The following is a 27,321-nucleotide window of genomic DNA, read 5'->3' on the forward strand; positions in this document are numbered from 1 at the left end:
CTAATCTAAGGTCATGAACATTTATGCCTATGTTTTCTCTAAGACTTTTATATTTTAGCTCTTATGTTTAGGTCTTTGATCCATTTTGAGTTAAATTTGTATATGGTGTGAGATCGGGTCCAACTTCATTCTTTTGCATGTGGATGTCCAATTTTCCCAGCACCATTCATTGAAAAGACTGTTTTTTCCCCATTGAATCATCTTGACACTCTTGTAGACACCTTTTTGATGTGCTTTCCTGACTTAACTTCTTCTGTGCCAATTCACCTTGGTTTTTCTCCTGCCTCTCAAGCTATTTCTTCCCAGTGTCTTTTGCAGGCATTTTTACCTTCACTTAACTCTAAATGTTAAAATTCTTAAAGTAGAGTTTGTGAATCCTTTCCCTTCTTTCTTTAGTGTTGCTCCCTAGGTAAGCTTATCTATTCCCATTCTCTCCCCATGCTGTTGACTTACAAACTTTATCTCCATCCCAGACTTCTCTGCAAAGCATCATGCAGGAATACCTATTTGCCTTATTGGCTTCACTTGGATATTTCACAGGCAACTTAAGCATAACTTTATCCAAAATGAGATATTTGATCCTCATATCTGCTCACCCTCCAAGGAAATTTGTTTTTCTGACAGCTTTTTCTATCTTGTAAATTGCACCACTATATACCCACTTGCTCAAATCAGAAACCTGGATTCCCTTGCTATTCTTTCTTTTCCCCCATCTCCCATGTTCAGCTCATCAGTAATCTTTCCACATCTCTTATCTCCACTAACATCATTCTAGTACAGGCCACCATTATCTCTTATTGAATTACTGCAATAATAGCTTCTTAACTGTTCCTTCTGTTTTCTCTCTTTCTCCTGTTCACAAACTATAGCTAGAGTAATAATTTCAAAAATAGTCTCAGTCCAGGCTACCCCTGTTTTAAAACCTTGCAGTGGCTTCCAGTTATACCTAATATCTATCTCATTTCCATGGTCTATAAGCCCCTGTGTAGTCTGGCTCCTGCTTCTTTCTCTAGTCTCATCTCAAGCCACTCCCCCCCTCCCCCCCATAGCCACACTAGTCTTATTTCAGTTTCTGGAACATCTAAGTTTTTTTTTCCCCTTTCAAGCCTTTGCACATGGACTTTGCCCAAGCTTGTCTCTTCACATCACAGCTTAAATGTCACCTCTTCAGAGAGGTCTTTCCTAAGTCAAGACCTCTCTGAAGAGGTCAGTCTCTTTCTTAAGTCAGACTTTCCTAAGTCAGTCCCCCTCCTCTTGAATTCACTCTCACAACACATTGTTAACTACCTGGCAATTTTTCAATTGTGTGTGTATGTACACACCCATATATGTTATGTGTACCCACACACCTTACACCTACATATATATTGATTTAACCTATACATAATCTGCCTCTTGTTTCTAGAGGGTAAGCTCCTCACCTGGCATGGGGTGGGGGACTGTTGGGGGGAGCGTGTCTATTTTACCTTCAACTGTGTTCCCCACCTGCTGCTGTGCCTACGGCAAAAAATAGGCCACCAAAGACATTTCAGTGAATAAACAAACAAACCAGCAGAGACATTGAGAAAGATGGAGTGACATCTGATGAGTATGAATTACCAGTTGGTCAAGGAAGGAAGGGACAGCACAGGTTGAGTGACCAGAGTGTACAAAGGCTCAAAGGCAAGAAAAGGGATGATATGTTTGAGGACATTGATTATATTCCTTGAAGACTGATGGGATTTTGTGCATAGAGGGGTAACACTTTTATTTTCACTTTCTTTCATGCTCGATTTATTAAATATTTCTACTAAACTAAACTTAGAAGATCAAATTTTCTTAAATTTTTGAACATTGTTCACTAAACTTTGTTAAATTCTCTTAAACAATTTAAGCTTCAATCACAATTTAATAGGATTGATTATATTCAATACTTTAGATACTTTAAATAGGCAAAACATATTCAAAAATAACAATTACAATACTTAGAGTATTATATTTAAACTTGTTATGAAGTAGAAACACCGTGGGTTTAATTTATGTCTTCTTTATTTCTTTACTTCTTCAGACATGTTCCCAATTTAATTGAAATGCTTATTTTCATATTTCCTGAGTCTAGAGGAATTGGGTTGTCAAACAATTGGTTTTTGGTGGGTGGAGTCTCAGGCCTGCTTTCTTCTCCCAAAATGATTCAAACCTGAGAGCCTAAATATCTCACTGGGTCCCTTTTCATAATTGAACTTCATATTTCACATCAATAGCACTATTTAAGCCCATGGTTTTTACAAGAGTCCTATGTTGTCATCCTACTGGATTTTCTCCCAGAACAGTGTATCATTTGCTTGGCTTGGCCAGCACTACATAAATTCTCCACCATGTCATTAGTATACATTGATCTGGTATGTTATCATTATTGGAAACATACAGATACCTTATTAATACTGTAATTTCTCAAGTTATCTAGAGGCTTCTTCCCCTAGCAGATGCAATCTAGTCTGAACATAGAGCCAAATTTGTTAAGAGGAGAATGCATTCACTACTTTAGGATGTGTCATTGCCACTTGTTCTACTTAGTGCTTATGTTTGACCCTTGATGCTCATCAGTCCTTTCTGGAAGAATTTCTACTCTTTCTGAAACTCTTTGGCTTACTCATAGTTTCCTGTATTTACCCATTTCTACTCACACAGATAGAAACAAATCATACTTTTATATATAATGTATATATATAGTATATACTTTTATATATAGATAAATACTTAGAAGAAACAAAATACCCAAACATTTTAATACTCTTTACTTATTGAAAGCAATAAAATAAATTAAGCATCCAATTATAGTCAGCCTTGTTTTGTATTTCAACTTCATTTTTGTACATTTTATATTAACTCAACATTAACAAGTTATGGCTTCCACAAAGTTATATGAAATTATTATCATCTTCATCTTTTATTACTATTGATTTTCCAAATATCACAACTTGCCCAGTAGAACCAGCTTTAAACTGGCTTCTTCTTCCTTTTAGCAGTGTTCCTACCATCTTTGAAGGTATCCTTGTTGTCTGGCAATAATAAAATATTTCAGGCCACCTGAGTTTTCCTTGCCGCAAGTCATGGAATCTGCTACTTTCCAAAGAACTTTGCTTTCTTCTAGCAGAAAAGAGTGTTAGACCAAAATCTAAGCGCAAGGTTGGCATTTGAGTACTAATGTTGCAAAAACAACAAGTGCTATTGCTAATGTTTGAACACCCTTAAGGACAGAGCTGGACACCGTGTTCCTTGTTAAGCTTTTTATCACATTGGTTTTTTTCCAAATTCATTTATTATATGCTCTACTCCACCTATACTAAGAAACTGATAAAACATTAACAATTTTCTAAGAAAAAACTTGTCAAGAAACAATGAGGTAGTAGGTACAGACTAGAGTCAGTGAGGGGCGGCAAGTGAGTAGCTTGGGACCACATCAGGAAGGACCTTCTTTAGTTGATTGTGTTGTGTTATGGGTGAGCCAAAAAAGGGCTGAGCAAGGAAGGAGCATGATCAGGTTAGTAGTGTGGAAAAAGGATGATGTATAGAGAACTGAAAGACCAGTGGCAGGAAAACCACCCAGGCGGCTGTGGTGGTCCAGTAAGACCTGGTGGGGACTAGAAATAGAGTGGAGGGCTGAGTGAAGAGCCCTTGCCAAGATAAATGCCCTGGACTGCATGAACATGGGTGTGGGATATGACGAAGAGATTACAGTCAAAGGTGAATTGAGCACAGGATACTAGGTGGGCAGAAGGGCCACTAACTAATGCAGTGAATTCAGGAGGAGGAGGTCAGATGGAGGATGGGGAGGGAAAGAATGGGTTAATATTAAAGTATAATTTGAGAAGCAGACAAGTGTAGACAGTGTCTGTCCCATGTTTATTCTACAGTAAATGTGCTGAATGAATCGGATATTACCAATAACAAAATGTATATTGAGCTCATACTGCATTACTAACACTATGCAGAGTATATGTTTCATTTAATTTTCACAACAAACTCTGAAAAGTAGGTACTGTTTTTATTGCCATTATGCCAATGGGAAAACATAGGCTCATAGAGATTAAGTAATTTACCTGAGGTCACACAGCTAGTATCTGATAGAGACAGACTCCAACCCAGACCTTTCTGACCTCATACCCTTAAGAGAGGAATGAAACTGACAGCGAATAATCAAAATGATGGGGGAGATCAAGAAATACTTTGTTGTAGAAGCCCAGGGAAAGAGCAGCTTTTAACAAGAAGTGGTCAGTCCACTTGTGGTCAGTTGCCAAGTGGAGGAAGCTTAAAATAGGCAATAGACTTAATAGGTCATTGGTGAGTTTGAAAGACAGTGTTAGTAGAGTGGGGTGGAAGCCACTTCACTGAAAGTTCAGAGTGACTGGGAAGTGTGAGAGGTCACAGTAGAAGTAGACTCTTCAAGAATCTTCATGGCGAATGAGATTAGGGAAAGATGAACTAAAGTGGAAAGTTTAACAAAAGACTCTTTAGTGCCAGATAACAAGATTATCCCTCTAGTAATGGCTAAAGTTGAGTGGCTACTCTGTGCCAGACACTGTGCTAAGTGCCTCATTTGTACATTACCTCATTGATTCCTTATGACAACCTTGTGAGGTGGATACTAGACCAACCCCTGTAACAGGTGAGGAAACAGACTGAAGCACAGAGGAGGTAAGTTAATTGTTCAAGGTCACCCAGCTAGTAGGTAGGAGGCTCCACATGTGCAACAGAATTAGTCTTGGCCAGTAGCATTGTGGAAGGTTTTCAAATTGTGTATATCAGGACTTGAAATTGTGGTTATTAAAGTAAAAGTCACTAGCTGCCAACTGTAATAAAAGCAGAGAGCTGCAGATCATAACTGGTTTATCACCATAGATACCAAAGACAGGGAACAAAATCCATTTTGCCAAATTTAAAGCCACTTTAGGTGTCCTTGAATTCATTCTCCTGATGTCCTATAACTCTTATAAGAACATGTTCAAAAGGACCAAGCCTAAGTGAATACTAAAGGACTGGTGAATTTCTCCACATATCCTGAGTTTAAGTGTTTAAAGAGACATGACTAAAATCCTAAATGTTTGATGGGGGGGCAGGCATTGGGCTTTCTCCTGAGTGCTTAGCTGTGGGGCATGCCTGTGACTTGGGAACAGGCATGGTTCCACTAAATTAGCAGAACATTGCCAACAGAAGGTGTTTGCCTGATAGAATGGTTCATTCTTCCTCCTTTGGTAATGCCAGCAATAGATAATTCCAAGGTCTCCTTCAAGTAGACTTTTGAGTTTATGGGTTTACAAAGTATTCCTGGGCGCTGAGTCCATTTTTCTTTGTCTTCCAGCTGCAGGCAACAAACACAAGTTTCATGGTCCCTGAAATTAGCCACCAACTTGAGACAAAAGATAATTCTGGAACTGGCGTTCAGCATACTATATCTGTTCTGCTGCCTCTGTAAAGCAAGCCTTTTTAATGTAATTACATGACTTGTCCATCTATTACCAAATTGGTGAGGACAGCCTGGATTTATTTTTCCTCCTTTAGTTCAGGAGTCATTTCCCAAAGCAAATTCTGCAGAAATCTACCCTACTAAGATAATATGCAAAAGGACCCTGTGAGTAAATATGTTTGGGAAATTCTGCTAGCAGATCTTTCCTGCTCCCACCCCTACCTCTTTTGGATTCACAATTTACATTAGCATATTAAAGGTTTTCCAAAGTTCTGCAATAAAGGAGCTAGCTGGATTGGCATTTTAAAGTCATTTTATCATAGAATTGAGTTTTCTATGTAGCGCTTTTTAAAACCACAGAACCACTTTGGGAAATGCTGACAAAGTCTTTAAGAGCTTTGGGGTCTACTCTCAGCTTCTATGTATTCAACTTTTTTTAGACTCTACATCATGTAAGTGTGATCATGCAGCTTTTTTCTTTCTGTGTCTTACTACTACAGGCAGGGAGGTGGGGGAGATAGAGAGATGTTGGTCCAAGGGTACAAAGTTGAAGTTATGTAGGATGGATAAGTGTAGAGATCTAATGCACAGCATGACAATTATAGTTAATAAGACTGTATTGAATACTGGAAATTTGCTGAAAAAGTAGATTTCAGGTTTTAGATTTTAGATTTTTCCTCTCGCCACAAAAAAAAAAAGTGGTGACTGTGTAAGGATATGGATATGTTAATTAGCTTGATTGTAGTAATCATTTCTCTATGTATATGTATATCAAGTCATCATGTTCTACACCTTAAATATAGACAATTTGTATTTAAAAAAAAAAAAAAAGAGCTTTGGAGTCAAGATCTGAGTGATCTTGGGTAAACTCCTTCACCTCCCTGAGCACTCGTATCCTCAACTGTAAAATAGGGTAAGAATATATCTCTTTGAGGAATATGACAATTGACCAAAGCACCTGCACATAGTAGGCATTCAATGAATGGTAGCTGTTCCTGTGAGTGACTGGCTGGTCATGACACTGCGTCTGTGCCCAACACGAGTTAGCAGCTCTTCCTTTTAGAAAGGCTTGATGTAACATAACCGGGATTTGTTACAGAATTTATCTGATTAGTCATTACCACGAAAGTACAAATGAAATTCAACCTTTTGAAAGAATCTCCATCTTAAAAGGGGATCCTAGAGGTTGTCCAACATTGAAATGCAGTGGTGTAACTAATATTGATTAGTCAATGTAATGTAGAAAGAGCTTGATAATTTACCCAAGCTCACGGATAATTAATGGAGTCTGTGAATTAAGAACAAGCTTGTTTCACTGGGTAGGCCTTTGCATTTAATCCTCTTTTTGTAGAAATAGAAATTAATATCATCATCATTATTTAAATTATTATGTGCTTATAAAATATTTTGTGCAAGCCACAGTACTAAGCACAACCTCCTTGGAAGCAACTGAATTACTATTGATGGAGGCAGATGAGGGTGCTCATCTCTGGAAGCAGAATAGTGTGTAAGTAGTTCAGAGTGGCTTTAGCACTGTGAAGGGACCCTGCAGTCAGGGAACCAGACTTCTGTGCGAATTTTCTTTTCTTTTGCTAATATGTCCTCTAGTGGTAGAGACACTGAGCAATGAAGATTGGAAGTAGAAAAAGGAAAGAAAAAATATCTTGCATGAATCCCATAGATTTGTATCCAGTAAAATTAATGTGAATATCACTAATACTGGACCACACTTAAATGTACCTTATGTCTAACCATGAAATGGTTTTGTTAAGAAAATTAATACCATAGATAAGAATAGAATAGGGACTATTTAATCTACCCAGAGAATAAATTATTATTGAACACATTAGGCATATAATATGAAAGTTACTAATGTTCCTGGCCTATGAACAGATTTAATATAATAGATCTCCCTGACAATTTTTGTGAGTTTATTGTATTAAAACCCAAATCCACTATATATATATATTTTTTTTCCCGTAATTGGTTTTCCTTTAAGTTAGGTTGAATAAATGGAACTTTATTGTACAGTAATTCCTAGGTGGTTAAATTGATTATGGAATAGAAGTAGTCCAAGCAAAACTTGAGCAGATTTCAGGGTTTTTTTTTTTTTGTGAGGAAGATCAGCCCTGAGCTAACATCCAATGCCACTCCTCCTCTTTTTGCCGAGGAAGACTGGCCCTGGGCTAACATCCGTGCCCATCTTCCTCTACTCTATATGGGACACCGCCACAGCATGGCTTGACAAGCGGTGCGTAGGTGCGCGCCTGCGATCCCAACCCCGGGGCCACCGCAGCGGAGCGCGCACTTAAACACTATGCCACGAGGCGGCCCCCGGATTTCAGTTTTAAAAGAGTGCTCTGAGATGAGCATGTCTACTCAGCACTGAGTACAGATTAGCACAGATTTATCAATCAGTTATTTTTTAAATGATTTTTCTGCTTTCTTTTTTCCAAACAGGATGAGTACTTTGTATGTCAAAATCTATACGTGCATTTGATATAGGAAGTAGCTGCTGAAAATTCTATTTAAATTGCCTCTTTACCGGCTGTAGAATTAGGATTTTGATTACCAAGATACAGCCTGAAGTCTAGGATTATCAAAAGAAATTATGCTGATATTTGAGTTGTCAGTGTGTTTCGTGTGCTTTTAAAGATCTTTTCTCCTCTTCTTTCTGTTCTATTGTTACTTTTCAATATACCTACTCTTTTTTCCTCATTTTCCTATACATTTAAATTTCTTTTAATTCTTTTCAAACAGTGACTGAATACAATGTTATAGCTTTATCTCAAGTTGTGTCTCGATCAAGTCTTCTCAATCACTTAACATAAAAGATGCCAGCATATAAATATATATATATATATATTTAAAAGCATATATTGAGTGAAACTGATGTGAATACATCATCAATGAAGTAAGACTGATCTCTGTTCTACTCTCCAGAGACTGTAATTCAAAAGATAGTTGACTTTATTTTCTGTGGTTGACAACCCCTTCTCAGACCGCTTGAATACATTTGGGTATTAATATGCTTCCTGTCTATTTAGAGAGAATTACTGTTCTATCTATATAGATATAGATAATAAAATTGGAGACTGTTTTATTTTCAGATTTAACTCTGCACAATACGAGGGGCCCCAGCTTTTGAGTTAGGCATCTTATTTACAAAGCATACCTTTATGCTTATGCTTATGCTTATACCTTATGCTGCTTGTGGCAGCAACTCACATACAAAACAGAGGAGGAGTGGCACAGATGTTAGCTCAGGGCTAATCCTGCTCAAGCAAAAAGAGGAACATTGACAATAGATGTTAGTTCAGGGCAAATCTTCCTCACCAAAAAAAAAAAGATGTGTATATCCTATGGATCAGCAGTTTCATTTCTAGGAATTATCAGAGATGTGGGCGAAGATTGTGTGTGCGTGTGTGTGTGTGTGTGTGTGTGTGTGTGTGCGTGCGCATATAAATGCAAGAAGGTAACTGCAGCCTTATTTAAAAAAGCAAAACTTTTGGAAACATACCAAATACCTAAAAAGAAAATAGTTGAATAAATTACAATGGTGTCATGCAGCCATTATAAAGTATTTTCAAAAAATTTTTCGTGACATGGGAAGGTACCCACAACAGGGTATAGAACTAAATGTATGTGGTATGGTCTCAACCATGTTTTAGAAAAGCATAGACAGAAAAATTGCTAGGATAAAATGTACCATAAATGTAAATTGTGGTTATCTCTAAGCAATTGAATATTACATGATTTTATTGCCTTTTTATAGTAATGTCTATTCTAAATTTTCTACAGTGAGTTTTTTTAACTTATAATACTAACAGGATGTTTTGTTTTGTACTGTAATTTTAAGAAATGCATTAAGTACTGCTGCACTGAAGTCTTCATTCCATACAGTTAATGCAGACCTTGTCATTAATCTCAATACAAGAGAATTCCCATGGAAAGCCGATGTAACACAATGAGTAAGAACTGGCTCTGGAGCTAGACTTCCTGGATTCAAAACCCAGCTCTGCTATTCGGTTACTGTGTAATTCGTGGCAGATTGCTAAACCTCTCTCTGTACTCTGGTGCTCCCATCTGTAAAAATGGGATTAATGATATGCCTATCACAGAAGGTTGTCGTGAGGAGCAGGTTTTAGTAAGTGCCTAGAACATAGTAAGTATTCAGGCAACTGTCATTTTTGCATTTATTAATGGATTTATTAAGCTATTTAACTTCTGTTATTTTTATACCTTACAGTTGTTTATTTAAGGCTAATAACAGATTTTTTATAAACTCCCCCTTTACTTTTACTATAGCAAAAACATTCTCTTTTTTTGCTTGTTGTTGTTGACTTAATTCATTAAATTCCTGGCACAATCTCTAGAGGACATAGTTATTTCACTAGAAACAGATTCTTAGTCATTTGGCAAGTTCAGAATTTCAGGACCTAGTTAGATCATGTGACAGCATCACTTATGTGTCCAACTCTCTGCTAAGCCATGAAGAAAACACGAGAGGGGTTATATATTCTCGCTGCTTCTAAGTCAACCAACATTTATTGAGTGTCTACTGTGTACCATAGATTGGGAATCCAGAAGTGAGAAAGACACAGTCCCTGCCTTCAAGGAGCTCACACCAGATATCTGACAATTACATGCAGAAAAAATGAATGCACCATTTGAAATGTCTATTTCATGACACAAGATAATATGTGTGTTGTGGGAAGCAGTGGGTAGAGTGGGCTAGACATGACAAGTTTTCCTAGGAAAGGGCTCTGAGGTATATTGAAGCACTCAGGAGTGAGTGGGAAGGCTGAGATGAGAAGCAGAGTTCCAGACAGAGGTAGCAATATGTACAAAGGCATACAAGTAAAAGAAACATGACACATTTGTGAAAATTGGGGTAATTTGGCAAGGCGTGGGATTAGGGAATGCCGGGTAGGAGGGAAAATGCATAGGGTTCTAAGAGGTGATCTGAGAGAGAGAGGCAGGGCAGGAGTCTCAATTTTATCTTGAAGTAGTGGGGAGGTGGTAACAAATTTGCCTTTAAAAAAGTTTACTATAGAAGTGTGAAAGATGGACTAGAAAAGGTGTGGGGACAGTTAGACAAAAGGCTATTGCTATATCTCTGAAGGCAAGAGGCTCTGGATCAATACAGAGACAATGAGGATGGTACAGAGGGCAGAGAGTAGAGAGCTGTGTAGGAGGTGACCTTTAGTTGTATAGGGTAAAAGAGAGGGAGAAATCTAAACTGGACCACCAGATTTCTGAATTGAGAAGCTGGGCAGATAGTGGGGTTATTTACTGAGCAAGGAACCCCAAAGGAAAAGCAAGTGTGGAGGGAAAGATAACGGGGTCAGGTTTAGACATGATGAATTCAGGATGATTTTGGGTCACTCACCTGGAGTTGTCCAGTAAGAAAACATTGGGTCTGGAGCTCAGCAGCATAACCTAGGGGAACACAAAAATTTGGTCACTGAAGCCAAGAGCTGAGTAAACTTGTCCCAGGGAAAGTCTGCAGAGGGTGAAGGAGAAAAGGGCCAAAGATGCTGGAATTACAGCATTAACAAGAGGATCCGAGGAGAAAGTAAGCAACCAGGAGCCCCAAATCAGGAGGAGAAAGATTCAAGATTTAGGAAATGGTCAACAGAGTAAAATGGTGCCCTCAGGGAATTTATAATCCAGCCGGGAAGTCACTGTATCTACAGGTGAAGAAATGAGGCAGAAGAGTTGCCCATGACTATATTTGATTAAGCCCCCAAGAAAGATATAGAGAATTCTTATGGAGCTGAGAGGAAGGAGCGGATGGAATTGACTTGAAGCTTAATAAAGATGATGAGACTTCATTGGGCCTGAAATATGGATAGAACTGAAACCAGGAGAGGGCATTCCAACTGAGGCAATGAGATTTATTCAAATCCATCCTCACACCTGGAAATAACTGAAGGTGATTTTCTACTGATAGAGGTCAGCAGTGTCATCTTTGAATAGTGACAGCATTTGGTTCTTTTAGTTATAACATTTTGTTCTCTTTTAGTTATAACGACTGTTGGTTAAACGGTATCATGTAAAACAGGGTGCAGCGTTACCTGACATCATAGACAAGATTAAGGAAGTCACGACAGGAGAGCAATATGGCGTATGCAGAGCAGGTTCATTTGAGAAACACAGATGTGTCCAACTTTGAGATCATGAGAGTCAGTTCCAATGGGAAAAGACAAGTCCAGGTTATATACTCTCTTAATTTGTTCGTAGCCAATTCTAAAATCTCTTTGCTTTAAAGGCAGCTGTTCCCGGCTGAGGTTCCTGTGAGGTTGCAGACTCCCTGCCCCATTTTGTCTTTTCCCTAGCCTCTGGTGGCTATGCTGTGGGTATGTAGAAGGAAGCAGAAATGGAGGAGATTTTCTTGTGCCCTCCCCCCACTCCTCTGCACCTTCCAGTCCCTTCTCCATCTTCCCATTCCATCCCATTGGCCTCTTCATTCTTGAGAACACTTGACTTGCAGTGCATGGGCAATAACTCCTCATTTACCAACAGGAATACCTTGAGGACAGAAACAGTCAGGCGTGACCTTGGGAAATAACCTGTCAAAACCTATCTAGGCTAGTCTGCTCACAATTCTGTCACAGTGACTGCTTCCCACGACTGACACCATGTCTGCAAAGAGGAAGGTACAGAATAAGGAAAAGTCATTGGAAAGCCAGGTTCCAGTGCTTGCCATGTCACTTCCCTGGTGATATGACCTTGTGCAAGCCACATAACTTCAGCTAGTCTCAGTCTTCTTAGTAGAATTCTGTGACAATCAAATGAGATAATATTCATAAAGGTGCTTTATGATTGCAAAATGCTAGTCAAATGTTAGGCAGTGGTGGTAGGTTATCATCATAGTCATGAGTATGATGTGAAAGCAAAGCAGGACCAGGCTTTCTCCTCCTAAATCTGTTCTGAAGACCTAGACCTTCCGTTCCAACCCTCGCATTCAGCCAGATTTCTCCACAGCCTCATCTCCTCTGGTCCCTGTTAATCAGTGCTGGTTTGTCTTGGCTCCTGTAGTGCTTGACGCAACTGAGTAATACTAAGTTAACCCCATACTCCTTCCCTTAGTGCATGGTGGGAGCCCTTGAAATCCACCCCTAAAGAAGAAAAATGGAAAACAATTTACAAAGTGCTTCCTCTGGGCCAGGCACTTTCTCTGCCTGAAAACCTTTGCCACAAACCACAGACTGTTCCCACAGAGGAGAAATTTGCAGCTGAGACCAGTGGAAATTAGATTTCTATTAAAAGCTGTCTGTGGCTAGATATATCCATCCCAGGTACAAAGTGAAGTGATGTAATAAACTTATTCAAAGACATAAAGCTATTACACAAAATGCCATTAAATATCTTCCACTCAGTGTTAACAAAATACAGCTATAAATTTCCTTTGGTTGTCATTTTGCAAGTTACCTGTTCTCGGTGGGTTATGGATCTGCCATTTCTTCACTGCTGAATTCTGTTTCCCAGTCCTGGCAATTGGGATGTCAGAGATGTGTAAACTGTTGAAATGTGATGGTTTTCAACTTTCTCAGTATCATCACTTGTGAATCTGTGAGTCTAAGTTTCTTCTAAGGCTGGTTTCTGTCTCTGTTTTCTACCTGCTGGCTAAGTGTGGTACTGAGGCCCCAGATTTCGTATACTGGAGATCAGAGGCAAGGAGGCCCACCCAACCAGGCCATGGCTCAGTATTCAAGGGTGACACATATACTCTGAACTTCGAGACTGAGTCAGAGCTTCTTACGTGGCACCATACATTTAAGAATGAAGGGGTAAAATGGAAGGGAAGAGTTGAAAGGAATATAGAGCATTATACTGGGAAAGTTCTGTGCCTTCAGTTTTCCTGTGGTTATTCACCTAAACTCTGGGTCAAGAGGAAATGCACAAAACATCCAGATACGTCTCACTGAACTTACCTAATTCTCTGAACTTGTCAGGATTTCCATTTACTCCTGCAAGCCAAGTCCTAAATCCAGATGGATCTGGTCCTTTTGAGCCTCACCAAACAGAATGCCAGTAGAGTGGAAATGAGTGGTATGTTGGGGATGGGGGTGTGAGAGAAGTATTTGCCCGGGTCTGGCAGTCAATGGGGATTCTCCCTACAAGGAAGTCAGTCAGATCAAATCAGAAGAAATGTTGACTTGTTTCCTGCATTTGAAGCCTTTCTCTAGTATGACCTGCCTTGCTCTTATAGGGTGCTCACCCCGGCAGGGGTCTGTCACTGCGGGTCAGCCGAGCCAGCTTCTGATGCTCTTGATGTCCTTCTTCAGGAAACAGCATCCTCCATTCAGCAGCCGATAGTGTGACCAGTGCCGTACAGAAGGCAAGCCAGGCCTTGAATGAGCGTGGGGAGCGGTTAGGCCGAGCAGAGGAGAAGACGGAAGACATGAAGAACAGCGCCCAGCAGTTTGCGGAAACTGCACACAAGGTGAGTTCTGCAGAAGGGCAGAGGTCTCAGCTCTGCGCTGTCAGGGAGCTTCAGTGCCAAGAAGCTTTGTTTCAGTATGTTTCCCATAATGACAGATACAAAATCAAGCCTTTTTCCCCCCTTTATACAATTTCCATCTGCCACTTAGGAAGGGCCAGAATCATGAGGATTTCTTCTTGTACCTGTTTCTTCAGTTATCTCCTCTGTGATGTCTTCATCCCCTTCTCTGACCTTGGATCTTTGGGAAACGTAAACCATCTTTAATTCTTGCCCAGAAGTTTAGGGCTCAAGTTTCAGGGAACAGAATGGGGGCGGGGGAAGAGGTCAGATCTCAGAATATCCCTCCTCCCTTGGCCAATACTTGAAAGAGGACTTTGGGCTGCTCCTGCTTACTTTTCCTTGCTGTCTCTTCTGGTCACAAGCTTAGCATCCTTCTTCTCTCTTCACCGTGTGAAGAGCAAGCTCTAGTCCAGGGCACAGCACACCTCAGGGCTGGTTTCCCCTCTGCAGGGCTGTGGGCCTCTGAGGCTGGCCTGACAGTGCAGAGCTGCCTGCAAGGTCCCCTCCTGCCTCTGAACCCAGAGAAAAGTGTTTCCCGCGTGACCGTGGGAACACTCACACACCTTCACACACTTGCTAAGAATGCGCCTTTCAGAAGGGGAAAGGGGAGTTTTTATTGGCAGCCAGCTATCTACGGCAGTCACAAACCAAGGGAAAGAGAGGCCCTGGTGGTCAGGTGATAAAGAGGATTTATTACTGTTCTTATGCTTCAGATCAAAGGGCAGTTCTTTTCTGGCTAGTGATTTGGATTTAGGTTTCCAGAAACAACTTCTGCTGATAACTGTTGGCGTCTCAGACTCATGATCTGGCCCTTCAGATACACTTTTCAGGTGACCTTTGGGGGAAAAAATAATTTGCTTCAACAGAAAACCCCACTTCTGCTAAAGAAACAAGAACGGACAGCCTGAAAAGTAACGAGAAAAATCTCCCCAGCTGAGCCGAGCTGGCCTCTCGCAGAGCCCCAGGGTCAGGCTAGACTGTGATTCAATTCTGAATGGATGCTTCCTGCCTTCTCTTCCTGCATCCCCTTTGCACAGACCTGTATCATTGTGTCATCAATTCTCTATCATGACAGCGTCTTACTGCACTGCTGCCTTGGGGACCCATTTGAAGTTCCCTGGATGAGAATTGGCCAGATCTGTCTGAAAATGCAGGCAGCCCTGCTGGAGGCCAGAGCCTCAGCTTGTTGCTATTGTCAGAAGGAGCAAGCTCAGATTTAAGGTTCCCCTCTTCCTATGCCCCTTCTCCAGAGATAATGATACAGAGATAATGATACAGAGATAATGATAAGATGGTCGTGCTAGGATTCCAGCCCCAGCTTCATTTATAACAACAACAGTTTTCGTGATTTAAGTGGGGGATGGACACGGGAAGTCTGGGGAAACATTTAAAGTGCTGATTTGGGAAAGAGAAGACTAAAGGGAATAATTTTTAATTGTCTACCAGTCTGGGAAGGGTGATGATAGTCCAGGCAATTCTCTTTCATGCCTTACCACACAGAATAAAGCAATCAATAGTGCACTGATAAAATTCTGCTAAAACAAGAGTTTAGGTTAATGATTATACCATGAACCAGGTTACCAAGGAAGTCTGTGAAATCGCTCTTCCTGCTGGAGCAGACGGTACATGGAGGTCATCCACGTAGGCGGCCCCTGCAGAGGGGTTGTCCAAACACTGGGTTTGATAACCTAACCAGATGGCCGAATTCTTGGCCCTGCTCACCCTGTTTCCCTGATATTGTGGCCAAGTTTGCTGAGTAGTTGGGAAGGCAGCGTAGGATGGTTGTGAACATCTTGTGTTTCACTCACCATCTCAGTGACCTTGGGTGAGAGCTTAATTTCTCTAAGCCCCAGTTTCCTCATCAGTAAAATTGGACTTATTAATAATAGTACCTGTCTCCTAGGATGTTGAGAGAATTGAATGCATTCAAACGTATAAATCTTTTAGCACAATTCCTGGCATGTATCAATCTAAATTAATATGAGTTATAATTATTTCTGTAAAGATGGTTTCAGCTGAACCTGACCTATTCGGTCACGTAATGAGCACTGTAGGGAGCTGGAGAAATGTGATTGAGGATCCCAGTGTAGGGATGGGGAGGGATTGGAGATGAAGATCTTGTGCCCTCCAAAGTGGGTGGGGAGGGCCTCCTGCTAAAAGCTGATACTTTCTAAACACAGAGCAGCCCTGGGGGCCTGTCAGGACTGAACCTGATTAGGCCACCAAAGGCAAAGGGGCCTCTGGCTTTGACCACTGGGAGATGAGTGCCACCCAGTTACCTGTGTTCACAGTCTGCACTTACTTGTTTTGGTTGCCCCTCCTATGGGTGTTCTAAGGGGAGAGGGAGGGTGGGGGGCTGCTAGTGTCTGTTAGTGTGTTTGAGGGAGTGTGAGAGAGAAACTGTTATAGCCAGATGTGCAGTTTTCTGAAACTGGGTTGTGTGCTTATGAATCACCAGCATTGGCGGGGTTCCTAACGAGGGCATTGACCTCTTTAGACAAGGTGTGGCTATTTTCCCAGGGACTCAGACTTGATTTGAACGCACTGACATAGGCTGACGGTGAAAATGTCATTTCACTGGCCAAGCCCCCACCAGACCTGCTGGGGAGGAGAGAGTTCAGAGATGGAACTCAGGCCTTCCACTCCCCCCCGCCCCCAGACACACGTGGCTGTGTTGACTCGTAAAGAATGGGCTGCGTCCACAAGTGGAGACACAGTGCACATATTAGAGCCCTGAGCAGAGAATGGCAATTCCAGGTGACAGTTCCTCTGTGCTCCCTGTCGAATAAGGGCGCGCAACCCCAGCTGGAGAGTGCAGCACGCCTTTCTAGACTGCAGTAGAAAAGGATCTCTGGCTTTCTAGCTTTTCCCAGGACTCCTGCAATGACCCAGGTACATTAGTGAGTGGATCGCCTTTTCGTGACCCTGTCATCAGGGTACGCCCGTGCTTGTCTCCTGCTTAGCAGATGGAAAATTCTTCTGCGTCCCCTTTCCCCCAGCTCCGCTCATCGTGGCCTAAGGAAGTGTGGTTCCTTCCTGAGCTGTGGGCTTGGCACAGTCTCAGGCCTTAGAAAAAGTGCAGCTCAGCCATGGAGCGGACCTGCTTACTTTCCCCTGCCCCAAAAAGCATGACATGGCACTGTGTGCAGCTCCTTGACGCCCGCCACGGGTGGTGAGTCAGCAGATGAGGGCGGTGCCCACACCTAGGCATCCTCAGAGGACATCTCCCGCAGAAAGGAACTGTGAACCGCCCTGTTTTCACGAGCCCACGTTTGTGGGAGAGGGAGTGGTCAGTGGCATTTCTCTCACTGGCAGGGGGTGGCTGCCTCTGTCCCTACTACAGTCTCTGTTCCCTTTGGGTCTCTGAGCCAGAAGGGCCCTCAAGAGTCCATGCCTTTTAAAGAATCCTCCCAGTATGAGTAATGATTTATTATTGTTATTATTATTTAATGGAGTGGTTTACACAGCTTTGAAAGAGAAAGCTTTCTATCAGATACTAAGAAAACAAAAGATATTGTCGGGGGAAGAGGGAGAATCTCCCTCTGCCCTTTTCCTTAAGGTTCTTATGGCTGGCCAAATAATTAACAAGACAGGTTAGCAGGAGAAAATAATACCAAGTTTAATAACATGTATACATGGGAGAAACTCAGAAATGAGCAACTCGTCCCTCTGTCTAAGCTGCTTGCTTAAGTATTGCAGCTAAAGGCAAGGAATGTGTTGGGTGTGGGTAGTGGTCTGGGACTTCAGAGGCCAGGAAGACAATTCTTTTCAGGGTCATCTATAGATAATGTGGTCAGGGAGAGACAGAGTTTTTGATAAAAGAGGCTTGGTGCCTTTTCTACTGTAACCTCTATCCTACATTATCTTTACAGCCATCATGATAGAAGATCTGTTCCAGGAAGGAGCCACCATGTCAAATTCTTTAGGCAGTTAGTGGGGGAAGTCAAATGTCCCTCAGAGAAAACAATCGAGGTAAAGAGATATATTTCAGGGTGGCCAAATCTTGATCTCCCCCAATATCAAAAGGAAATTTTAAACTCCTCTTCTAAAGGACCCTGACCTCTAAATTGATCCATCAGCATCTGAGTTAGAGACCATATTTATAGACAGGAGGAAACTGAGGTACAGAGCAGTTGTGACTTGAGAGTTCAAGCTCACACAGAACATTTGCAGCAGCAACAGCACCGTGCCTTCTGTATTCTAAAGCTCCTAACTCCCAGGGAATTAAAAAAAAAAAAACAAAACTAGGTAGCATGCAAATGATGCCACTTTCTGCAAAAATACTCCAATAGCAAAATGTCCGATCCAGTTGTATTTCTGCGGAGCTGAGCTGGCCACGCCCCGCCTTGCTGGGGCTCCCTTAGCGCCCTTCTAGACACGCCGTAGTGGTAATCAGGGCCTGATGTGAACAGCAGCACGGTCGCAGCAGAAGATTAATGACTGTGGGTGAATTGGCACAAGCCCATTAGTTGAAGGTTAACAGCTTAGTGAATAACAGGACAGCAGCACTGATCAAATATTTATGGTTGGTATTCATTACGCACAACACTTAACAGCTCTGTGTTGATTTGAGTGATCCATGTTGCTAAATAATGTATAAAAACTAGACACACAGCAAGAAGTGGAGGCCACACAGCAGAGGGCTCAAAGTGTAGCCAGGGAGTGGGACCAATTGAGGGAAAGCCCTGGCTCTGCCATTTCCACCCACTGTGTTTCCTGGACTATAAACGCCCCGAGGTCAGGAGTTAATAGCCACCTCCATCCTTCTTGGCAAAAACCCACAGCACTTAGCCGGGGAGCCTGAGCATACTCAGGGCTTCACAAACACTGTCTGACAGCTAACTAACTGTTGGCATCAGCACTGCAGAAGGTCTGTGGAGGTCTCCGCTTAGGCTGAGATGGGAGCTCTTTCACCTGAGGTTCCCCAAGCAGAGGTTAATTTAGCAACATAAGGGCTAGGCCCGCAGGTCCCGTCTCCATCACATGCTGACCTGGCCCAGGGGCACCAGCTATGAGAGAGATGTTAGTGCTGGTCTTGCAGGTTCCCTAGCTGAGGTGGCCCCAGGGTTATAACTTCTTTGCTGAAGACATCAAGAAGAGGAAGAGGAGACTAGGATTGCCCCGGGTTACGCTAGAGAAATGGATCATCAACATCTTCCAGGATGACGCAGAATGCTACTGGGTGGAATCAGGGAGATCCCTTGCTAATTCTTCGAGGGCCGAGAACCTAGTCATGATGCAGATGACAGGGCTTTCTACAGTCGTTGCCTGCAGAGAATCTCCTGCTGTTTGCTCAGAAACGTTCAGAATTGCAGAACCCTGGCCCCTACCCCGCCACTCCCAGCCCCAGCCTCAGGGATTAATTCCTAATATCGGACTCTGGACACTTGAGGAATTGCAATTTAGCCTCAGTCTCCCTTCTGGTTCACATCAGTGTATGGGACCCTTGGAAAGGATCTGGCTAAGAAAAGCAAAATCAGATTTAATTTTATGTTTTATACTTGTATGCATTTCTTTAATATGTCATCATGGGCTCCATCTGGGCTTGGGAATGATTGAACGGTATTTAGTCTTCCCATTTATACAGATCTAACATTTCAGTAAACCACATTTCTCAGATACCAGTGGGAGGGGTTGTCAGTCAAGGTCTAGATTTGGTCTGTTGTTCAGCCCATGTCATTATCACAGTGTCATGGAGTGCCTTGGACTTGGTTGAATGTCCAGGTTGGATATTGAGTGGATTATTGTAGTTGTTGATTTGTAATAATTTATGAGATGTCAGTAAATACTTACCTTTGAGGAGTATTGTTTTTCCTGGGTAACTGGTAACCTGGGAGCCCAGAGGCCTTTGTTCTACTCACCTCTGTTCCCAGGGTAGGTCACTCATTCTGCCTGGGCTTTGGGTTTTCCATTTGTTCCTTCAGCGGAATGAAGGAACACCACATGCGAATGTAGAGCTCAGTGAACTATGTGGGAAAATGTCGCACATCTACTAGGTGTCCTAGTAATGGGGCTCTGCCACAGCCAGTTGAATCTTGGTGCTGCTCTCATGGTGAATGTGGGAAAGGGGCAACACAGTGGATTCTCCCCACTGCTAATAACATTGGACTCTTCTCATCCCTCTCTCTCCTTAGCTTGCCATGAAGCACAAATGTTGAGAAACTGCCTCTCCTGGTGACCCTCTTAAGAGAAATGGAAGAGCTTGTTCAGCGGTTTTTACAAGAATTCCGGACCTCCACTTGCTTCTTTTTTTCCAATATATGGACATTTAGGTTTTTTTTTGTTTTTCCTTTATGGATGTTAAGATGAAAGAGAAGATGTGTTTATACATTTCCCTAATGATCTTGCTAAGACATGCCGCATAGCATCAGCTTCATTTTTTTCCACTGTGTGTATGTGTGTGTTTGTGTTTTCCCTTTTTGAAAAGTTTTTTTTTGGTAGTTTGAATATGAAATTTGGACCAAATGATATACTGAGCTGAGTCTAAACTGACAACATGTATTTTTTTCCCTGATATTAAGCAGGAAGACATTTTAATATGGTGATATCAGATGTTATTGTTCCTGGATGGAAATAAAAGTCAAGCAGTGATTGGCTTCTCCGTCTCCTAGCTACTCTTAATTTGAAGGTTAAGATCCTCTATCCTGAGACATAAGTCTGTATTATGGAAAACAATTGGATTTATCAGGGGAAACAGCCGTCTTAGATTTTGCTTTTTATTTAGTAATCTTTTGCATGAGCCATCACCAGCATTCAAAAGAACAAATCAGAATCACAGATAGAAATCTACTTTCTGAGCTACAGTTTAAATACTTCCTGCTCCTTGCTTCCAGGCTGATTATTTGGAATTATCATATGAAGGATAAAAATTTGAGATTAAAGACCTAAAGAGAAGCCTATTTAAAAGCCTCAATGCATTCGTGGATGTTTCTTTCTTTTGTTGTCGCAAATTATGTAGCTGGATTGAAAAGAGCTTGGATTTTTATCAATAATTGATTTGTCCAGATAAAGGTCTGTGTAAATGATAACAGGAAAAGATACTACATTTAAAACCTTTTTTCTTTTCTTTTTACCAAGTCATGCTGTTTTAGAGACACTCTCACAGTGTCCCTCGGAAATGGCCTTCAGTTTCTTGGTATCTGATTTTTGGAGGTTTTGATGTTATTGCTGTCTATTTATTTAATGTAATTTAAAGTGTGAGTTTCTTGACAAATTGCATTTCATGGCAATTGCATTTTGCCCAGTCTGACATGAGACAGCACAGTCATGAATCCTTGACATTGCAGTCAGATTGAATCAAGTTGGTTCACATACCTCCTGATTTTGTATTACTCAAGAGAGTACTGGCTTTAGAGTCGGGGAGATTTGTTTCTCAGAGGGGTAAAATGCTAAACATAGAAGCTGTGCTTTGTCATCAGGACACAAGGAGGCAAGCCGCACATCCCAGACACCTCCTCAGCCCCACGCTGCAGTGCATTGATTTCTAAGCTGCCTGAATCTTCAGGACCCCTTTCTGTTCCTCCCTATCCATTGAGCTGACCGAGTCCTCGTGTATTGTAGCCTCCTACACAGCAGCATAAGATGACTATTGGATTATTTATGCTGATTTAAATAGCTTAAGTTCTCCTGATGAAACATTCCCAGGGAGGTAGAAAGTTGGGCTATTGGAAAAAAAAATTGTCGTAGGCAATATGTGTCAAAGGGATGGGATTTGCTGGAGACAAATTTCTGAATCCTCTTAGGTAGATGATCCACTTCAAGAAAACTCTCTGTAAAATTTATATGGTAAACTATATAAGTTTACTATAATATTTTGTACTTTTGGTTTTTAAAAAGTTTAAAGAAGCAAAGAACTTGCTATCCAGTGAGTACCATTAGAAGCATTTATAATTTCTAAGAAAAGCCCAATATATCACTCCAAATAAGTTTTGTTTGCAGCCCTCGGTTCATAAAACACACACACATACAGAGATATTCATCTTCCCAAATTGGATTCTAGCTTCAGAGATAGGTAGTTGGTATAAATAATTGAAAAGGTCAATCGAAGAGCCCCTGACAATTGGCCAAACTCGAAAATAAAACTTGTTGCCAACTATCTAACAAGTGTTTGCAAAGCTGCTTCTAAAGTAGCAGAGGATGAGGTCATAGCATGCTGTGAAATTGGAGATTCCTCCTCCCTGGTGGAATTGTGATAGTTATGCTTCATAAATGTAAGTATTCCACATCTTAGTCTCTTTCCTCAGTCTCGGTTTATCTTTTTAGCCTTAAGTCTTACTGGAAATAGCCTGGATTAGAAAAATGCCTATCTGAATCTTTATTAGCTTCTTCTGTTGATTTGCTTCCAGGCCGTGGTCATGCCCTTGACCTCCCTGTGTCAAAGTCCTGCCTAGGCCTCCACCCTACAGAGAGGCTATAACAGCAATCCCTGTCCCTCTACTTCCTGACCTCTTGCAGAGGAGCCTGTGATGACACACGTGAAGTTCTTTGCTATCCTTTTGTAGAAGGTGCTGCAGTACAAAAGATTATACAATGTAACCTAGAGAAAATTGCTAAAATGACTCACATTATTGGGACCAATTCATTTGGGACCAATTCAACGGCTTGCTAGAAAACAGTTTCTGTTTGTTTCATTTCTGGAGTTTTTGGGGTACTGTATTTCTGTGAAGGACTTCTTGAATTGATGACGCATAAAGAAAAGCAACTTCCCAGTGTTTCCACTTCTTCCTAGAACATAGCTGTAGTATTCTTCACTAGTATTATTAGATATCTGTGTACAAGAAGTATACAGTTATTCAGGTTAATGTTTCATATTAAAGAATGTATTTGTAAAATGTAACAAGATCAGTAAACTTTTTTTAAGCTCTGAAAAGATAAAGATGATGTATTAGACTTAAAATTATAGTGAAATCTGTCTTAATACTACTTTTGTGGCTAGCAAAAGTTGTGCATTTATGTAAAAATATTTACAGAATGCCCTAAATAAGAGATAGGTTTCGCTTTTAATTTTTAGAATTGTGACACTGCTGATGTCTGTTGTACAGTTATCAATTCTTTGGAAGTCCTCTAAAATGTCAAAGATAATTTTCGTTTCTTTCAGAGACAAGTAATACCCGCTCTATGATTCGCTATTACAGCAAACTCTAATTTTGTCATTAAATATTTTAACTCTGTGATGGAAGTTTGTTTCTCTCAGTTATTTGTGAAATCTATAAAACTCTCAAATAGGTAGGCATCATCACACTTTATGTGCTAATGGGAAGATTTTGTGTGCCTACAGGAGATCTAAGAACAAGGATCAGCATTACGATCAAGTTTCATAGCATTATGATATACGTTCTAATGGAAAATCTTGAAATGTAAAAAAGATTAAGGAGCTAATCTTAATTTAGAAAATGAGATTCTATCCAGCAAGAGTTAATATTTTTTCTTCTCTTGGGCAAAGCAATTAAGCCGATTAATAGTTACCTCTCTGCTGATATTAATGATGTGCTCAACTCGAGTACTTATTACAGTGTATACCCTTATTCAGCAGACTAGTTTTATGTCCTGTGAAATTGGAAAGACCACTTGATCAAATTATGTAGATTTATTTTTCTAGAAAGCAAACGCAACTTCTCGCATCACCCCATTTGTTTTCAAGGGAAGTGACCTAGGTGACAACTATAGTATCACTGGCACCTCTGGGTTGGCATGGACACTCAGCAAAGCAGGCAGGACTTTGAAATACTTGCTGGGAGGACGGCAGGTGGAAGGGAACACTGCAGTCTCACCTTTTCAGAGAAGAAGGATAGAGAGATGGTTTGCCTAGATGAAGACCCAGCCTTAATTATGTATTTCAAGGCACGAGTTCTTATGAACTAATTATAAACTGATTGCCTTGTAAAGATGATCTTTTTTCTTAATATAACTTTTATTAGCAATTATACCACAACCAACTCTCAAATTTTATGGGAGGATTAAGATGATAAATGTTTTTTAAAAAAATCAATGGTGCGTTCCTCTGGCCGTCAATGAGAACATGCTTAGGCAAAACTATTGATATCATGATCATCGTCTGCCTGAATAAGCAGATTGAGGGTAAGGGGGGGATAGAAGAAGAAGAGGAAAAAAATGCCAGAAATAAATTTCTAAATGGAAATGCAAATATTTGAGTCTTCTTTCCTGTTAATGCTGTTCTGTGCCCCCTCCCCTGGCGCTGGCAAGCCTGGTTGGAGCTGGTCAGGTTGTAGGTTCACGTGCGTGTGCACACAGCTGGCGTCAAGAAAGGAGCTGATCTGTGCTCCTAGCTGCCCCTGAAATCACTTCATGACACCTTCTTGCCCTTCTGGTCATGGCTAGGCAGGTGACAGCATTTCCAGAGGTCAGCTAACTGGAAAGAGCATCAGGTGGGCCCTTATAGAGACGGAGAAATGCCAAGACTTGAGAACTGGAAAAGAGCCCATCCGACCCACAGGCACGGCTCGCTTCTCTAAATGTGAATGTGCTAACTACTCTCTCAACAAGACAGTGCAAAACGTGGAGTTTCTTTTGGTTTGCTTTTTGAAAATCCAGAAATTACATATAAAAAGATTTTGTACAGCCAGGGTCAGCCTGACACAAAACGGATCCTCATTTATATCTCCAGCCCAGCCTTTGGAGCCATCACCTTTCTCACCTCCATGGCCTTCACCTTGCTTCTCGATCCTTCTTAATCTTGCTTCAGCTTCCCGTCCTAAAGTATTACCCACGCCTGAAGCGCTGGTTACAGTGGCTAAGGGCAGTTGCTCCATACTGGCTGTGTGTCAGTCACTTGGGAGCTATTAGCAAGGCTCACATTTTACTCCCAACTTTGCCTTCTTGGAGTCCCTGGCCATCTTGTCTTTTGCAAAGAAAAAAAAAAAAAAAAAATGACTCCAGCAGGCCCCGGATGGTGGGGCCTCTGGCTTCCCCAGATACTTACTAGATTTAAACCAGCAAATTAAAGCTGTCAAGGAAATTAAATATAATGAGCATTTAAGCTTGATGACTGCTATAGTGTAGCCTTCTGCCTTGACCCCCCTTATATTTTATCCCTTGAGCCTCATCTGGAGCCTCAGGATGTCCTGAGTCATATCTTCACTTCCCACTCTCCTCTCCCCCCTAAAGTTTTCTGCCACATTTTCTTCTTTCTGCCGATGAGTCATGGTCCTGGGCATCACAGGTCTTCAGGGGGTGGGCCTGCTTCCGTGGCCCCAGCACTGGGCACTGCTGGACGTGGGCTGGTGAGGCAAAGCTGCCTTGCCTCCCTCAGTCCGCAGGAACTGGTGGACAGACCTGAGAGATTCTGAGCAGCTGCTGAGGTGTGTTGTCACTGCTCTCACATTTTGTCTATTAGACATTTTAAACGCTGTTGATTCTCTCTGATGGAGTGAAGATTTTTTACAGAACATACATACATTGCTTCCTGTCTTCGTGTGCTCAGCCGGCTCAAGGATGCCTGTTTAGATGGGGCCAGGCCCCGTCCCACATCCATACTTCCACGTGTCAGAGGCTAGACAGGAATCTCCAGTCCTGCAAGGCGCAGGTGTCACTCGTCAACATTAGGTATGAGCCATTGTCCTATGACAATGTTTCCCAATTGCTTTGCCACTCAGATTGTTTGTCAGACGACGTGGAAAGAAGAAAAATGAGCCCATGAATTCTCAGCTTTACCCTGAAATCTAAAACATGGCTGAGTCACAATTTCTAAAGAACATTCCTGTTACATGCTCTGACCATGTGCACCAAATGCTCTAATTATAATACCACATCCTTGGAGATTGAAGCCTAGAACTTTCTGTTAGTTTTCCTTAAAACCAATCCTTTCTCTTACTGCCCCAGGAAGGAGGATCTAGTTCCTACTACTGAACGTGCTTTTTTATTCACGGTATGGTGGCTTCCTTCAGGGAGTTTTACTTTTTTAGGCCTGAAATTACAGTGACCGACACTGGTGGTCACTGTAATTTACATCCATCTGAAACTTTCCAATACTGAAGGAGCCTCAGTATTTGGACAGAAAGAAACTGGGAAAAAAGAATGCACGAACTGTGCCCCACCCCACACTCCCAGGGGGAAAAACAAAACACCACATCTTTAACTGGAGTGGACGTGAGCAGGGTGCCCTCTTGTGGTGGTTTCCTGGAGGCAGTGTTGCACTGTGGTTAAGAGACTGGGCCCCAGGAGTCCTGCCCTGCCTCCAGATCCAGCTCGTCTTGCTAGGTGGGTGGCCTCGGGCAAGTTACTGTCTCTGTGCCTGTTTTCTTAGCTTTAAAATGGGAGCGGTTATCTACCTCGCAGGTTAAAATAAGGATTAAATGAAATAACGCATGCAAAGCCGTTAGCCCCCTGCCTGGCACATGAGGGCTCCACTGTATGTGAGCTACTTCTCTGGGCTGGATCCAAAATAAAGTGGTAAACCTCACAGGCTTGCGTGCCTGCCAGACTGTGCTGCTGGCCAGAAGAATGGTTTTCTTAAACCCATGTTGGCACAGGTCACATGGGCACACATTATCCAGGCCTCCCTGGCCATTTTTATGGCTTGGGGACATAGATCCCTTGACCTTTCATATATCCCAGCTCTGGGATAAAGGAGAGGTTCCTGGCCTAAAGGCACCCAGTGGTGGCCATTTTCTGGAGGAAATTCCCAAAAAGACTAAATTCACAACAGAGAAGAGTAAGAGAAATTGGCCTCAGTGTCTGTGTCATCAACTATGGGAATGGAAGTGAGTGGTTTTATAGCCTGGGAGATTATCTGACGTGTCCTTTGGGCAGTAATTCATACTCCTCTTTAAAGAAGAAGTTCAAGTTATGTCTACAGATGTATTAGCGTGATTCCAAGGATGCTGCTACTCAAACTATTCTCACACAACTTAAATTGAGAGTAACTTAAAGAGAACCATTGACTCCACAGATGGAACCTGGGCTTAGAGCGAAACTAGCCCTAAGAGAAAAAAGGAAGTGACTAATTTTTCACTAAAGTGTAAATCGGGATAAAACACCTTTTCTGGAAGCATCTTTAGGCGTTCAGCTAAAATAAGGAAAGAAGGCCGCAGAAAAATCAAGGTGTCGGCATACTGTTTTCCCATAGTTGTCATGGTGTTATTATTTATGATGTCCAAGGAAACTCAACGTTATTTGGGAAATAGGTCATTTGTAAAAGACTGTCCAGATAAGAAGGATCTGGCTGGTTATAATAGTGGACCTCCCCCAACCAAAATCCCAGACTTTACTCCTCTAAAATTTGCACTGTGTGATTTTTTAACAAATTATAAGCCATTCAAATTTCTTTTTAAAAAGTAAATTAACCAGAATCCTTCCCATCAGAGAGCCTCTTGGCTTTGTCATTAGCTTTTTGTCCTCAGGTAAATTA

The 27,321-nt window shown here is 41.6% G+C and overlaps 1 protein-coding gene across 3 annotated transcripts in view; it reads left to right on the forward strand.

Annotated features, from left to right (window-relative positions):
- Nucleotides 1-20,370, forward strand: part of STXBP6 (syntaxin binding protein 6) — a 226,476-nt gene extending 206,106 nt beyond the window's left edge. For all 3 annotated transcript variants that reach the window (XM_058540806.1, XM_058540805.1, XM_058540807.1), the window contains exons 5-6: nucleotides 13,738-13,895; nucleotides 20,090-20,370. In XM_058540806.1, coding sequence (XP_058396789.1) covers nucleotides 13,738-13,895; nucleotides 20,090-20,113 — 182 coding nt within the window. In that variant the 3' untranslated portion in view covers nucleotides 20,114-20,370. The remainder of the gene's footprint in view (nucleotides 1-13,737; nucleotides 13,896-20,089) is intronic.
- The last annotated feature ends 6,951 nt before the right edge of the window (nucleotides 20,371-27,321 follow it).

Source organism: Diceros bicornis, chromosome 5, assembly GCF_020826845.1.
Source record: "Diceros bicornis minor isolate mBicDic1 chromosome 5, mDicBic1.mat.cur, whole genome shotgun sequence".
In the NCBI taxonomy this organism is placed as follows: domain Eukaryota; kingdom Metazoa; phylum Chordata; class Mammalia; order Perissodactyla; family Rhinocerotidae; genus Diceros; species Diceros bicornis.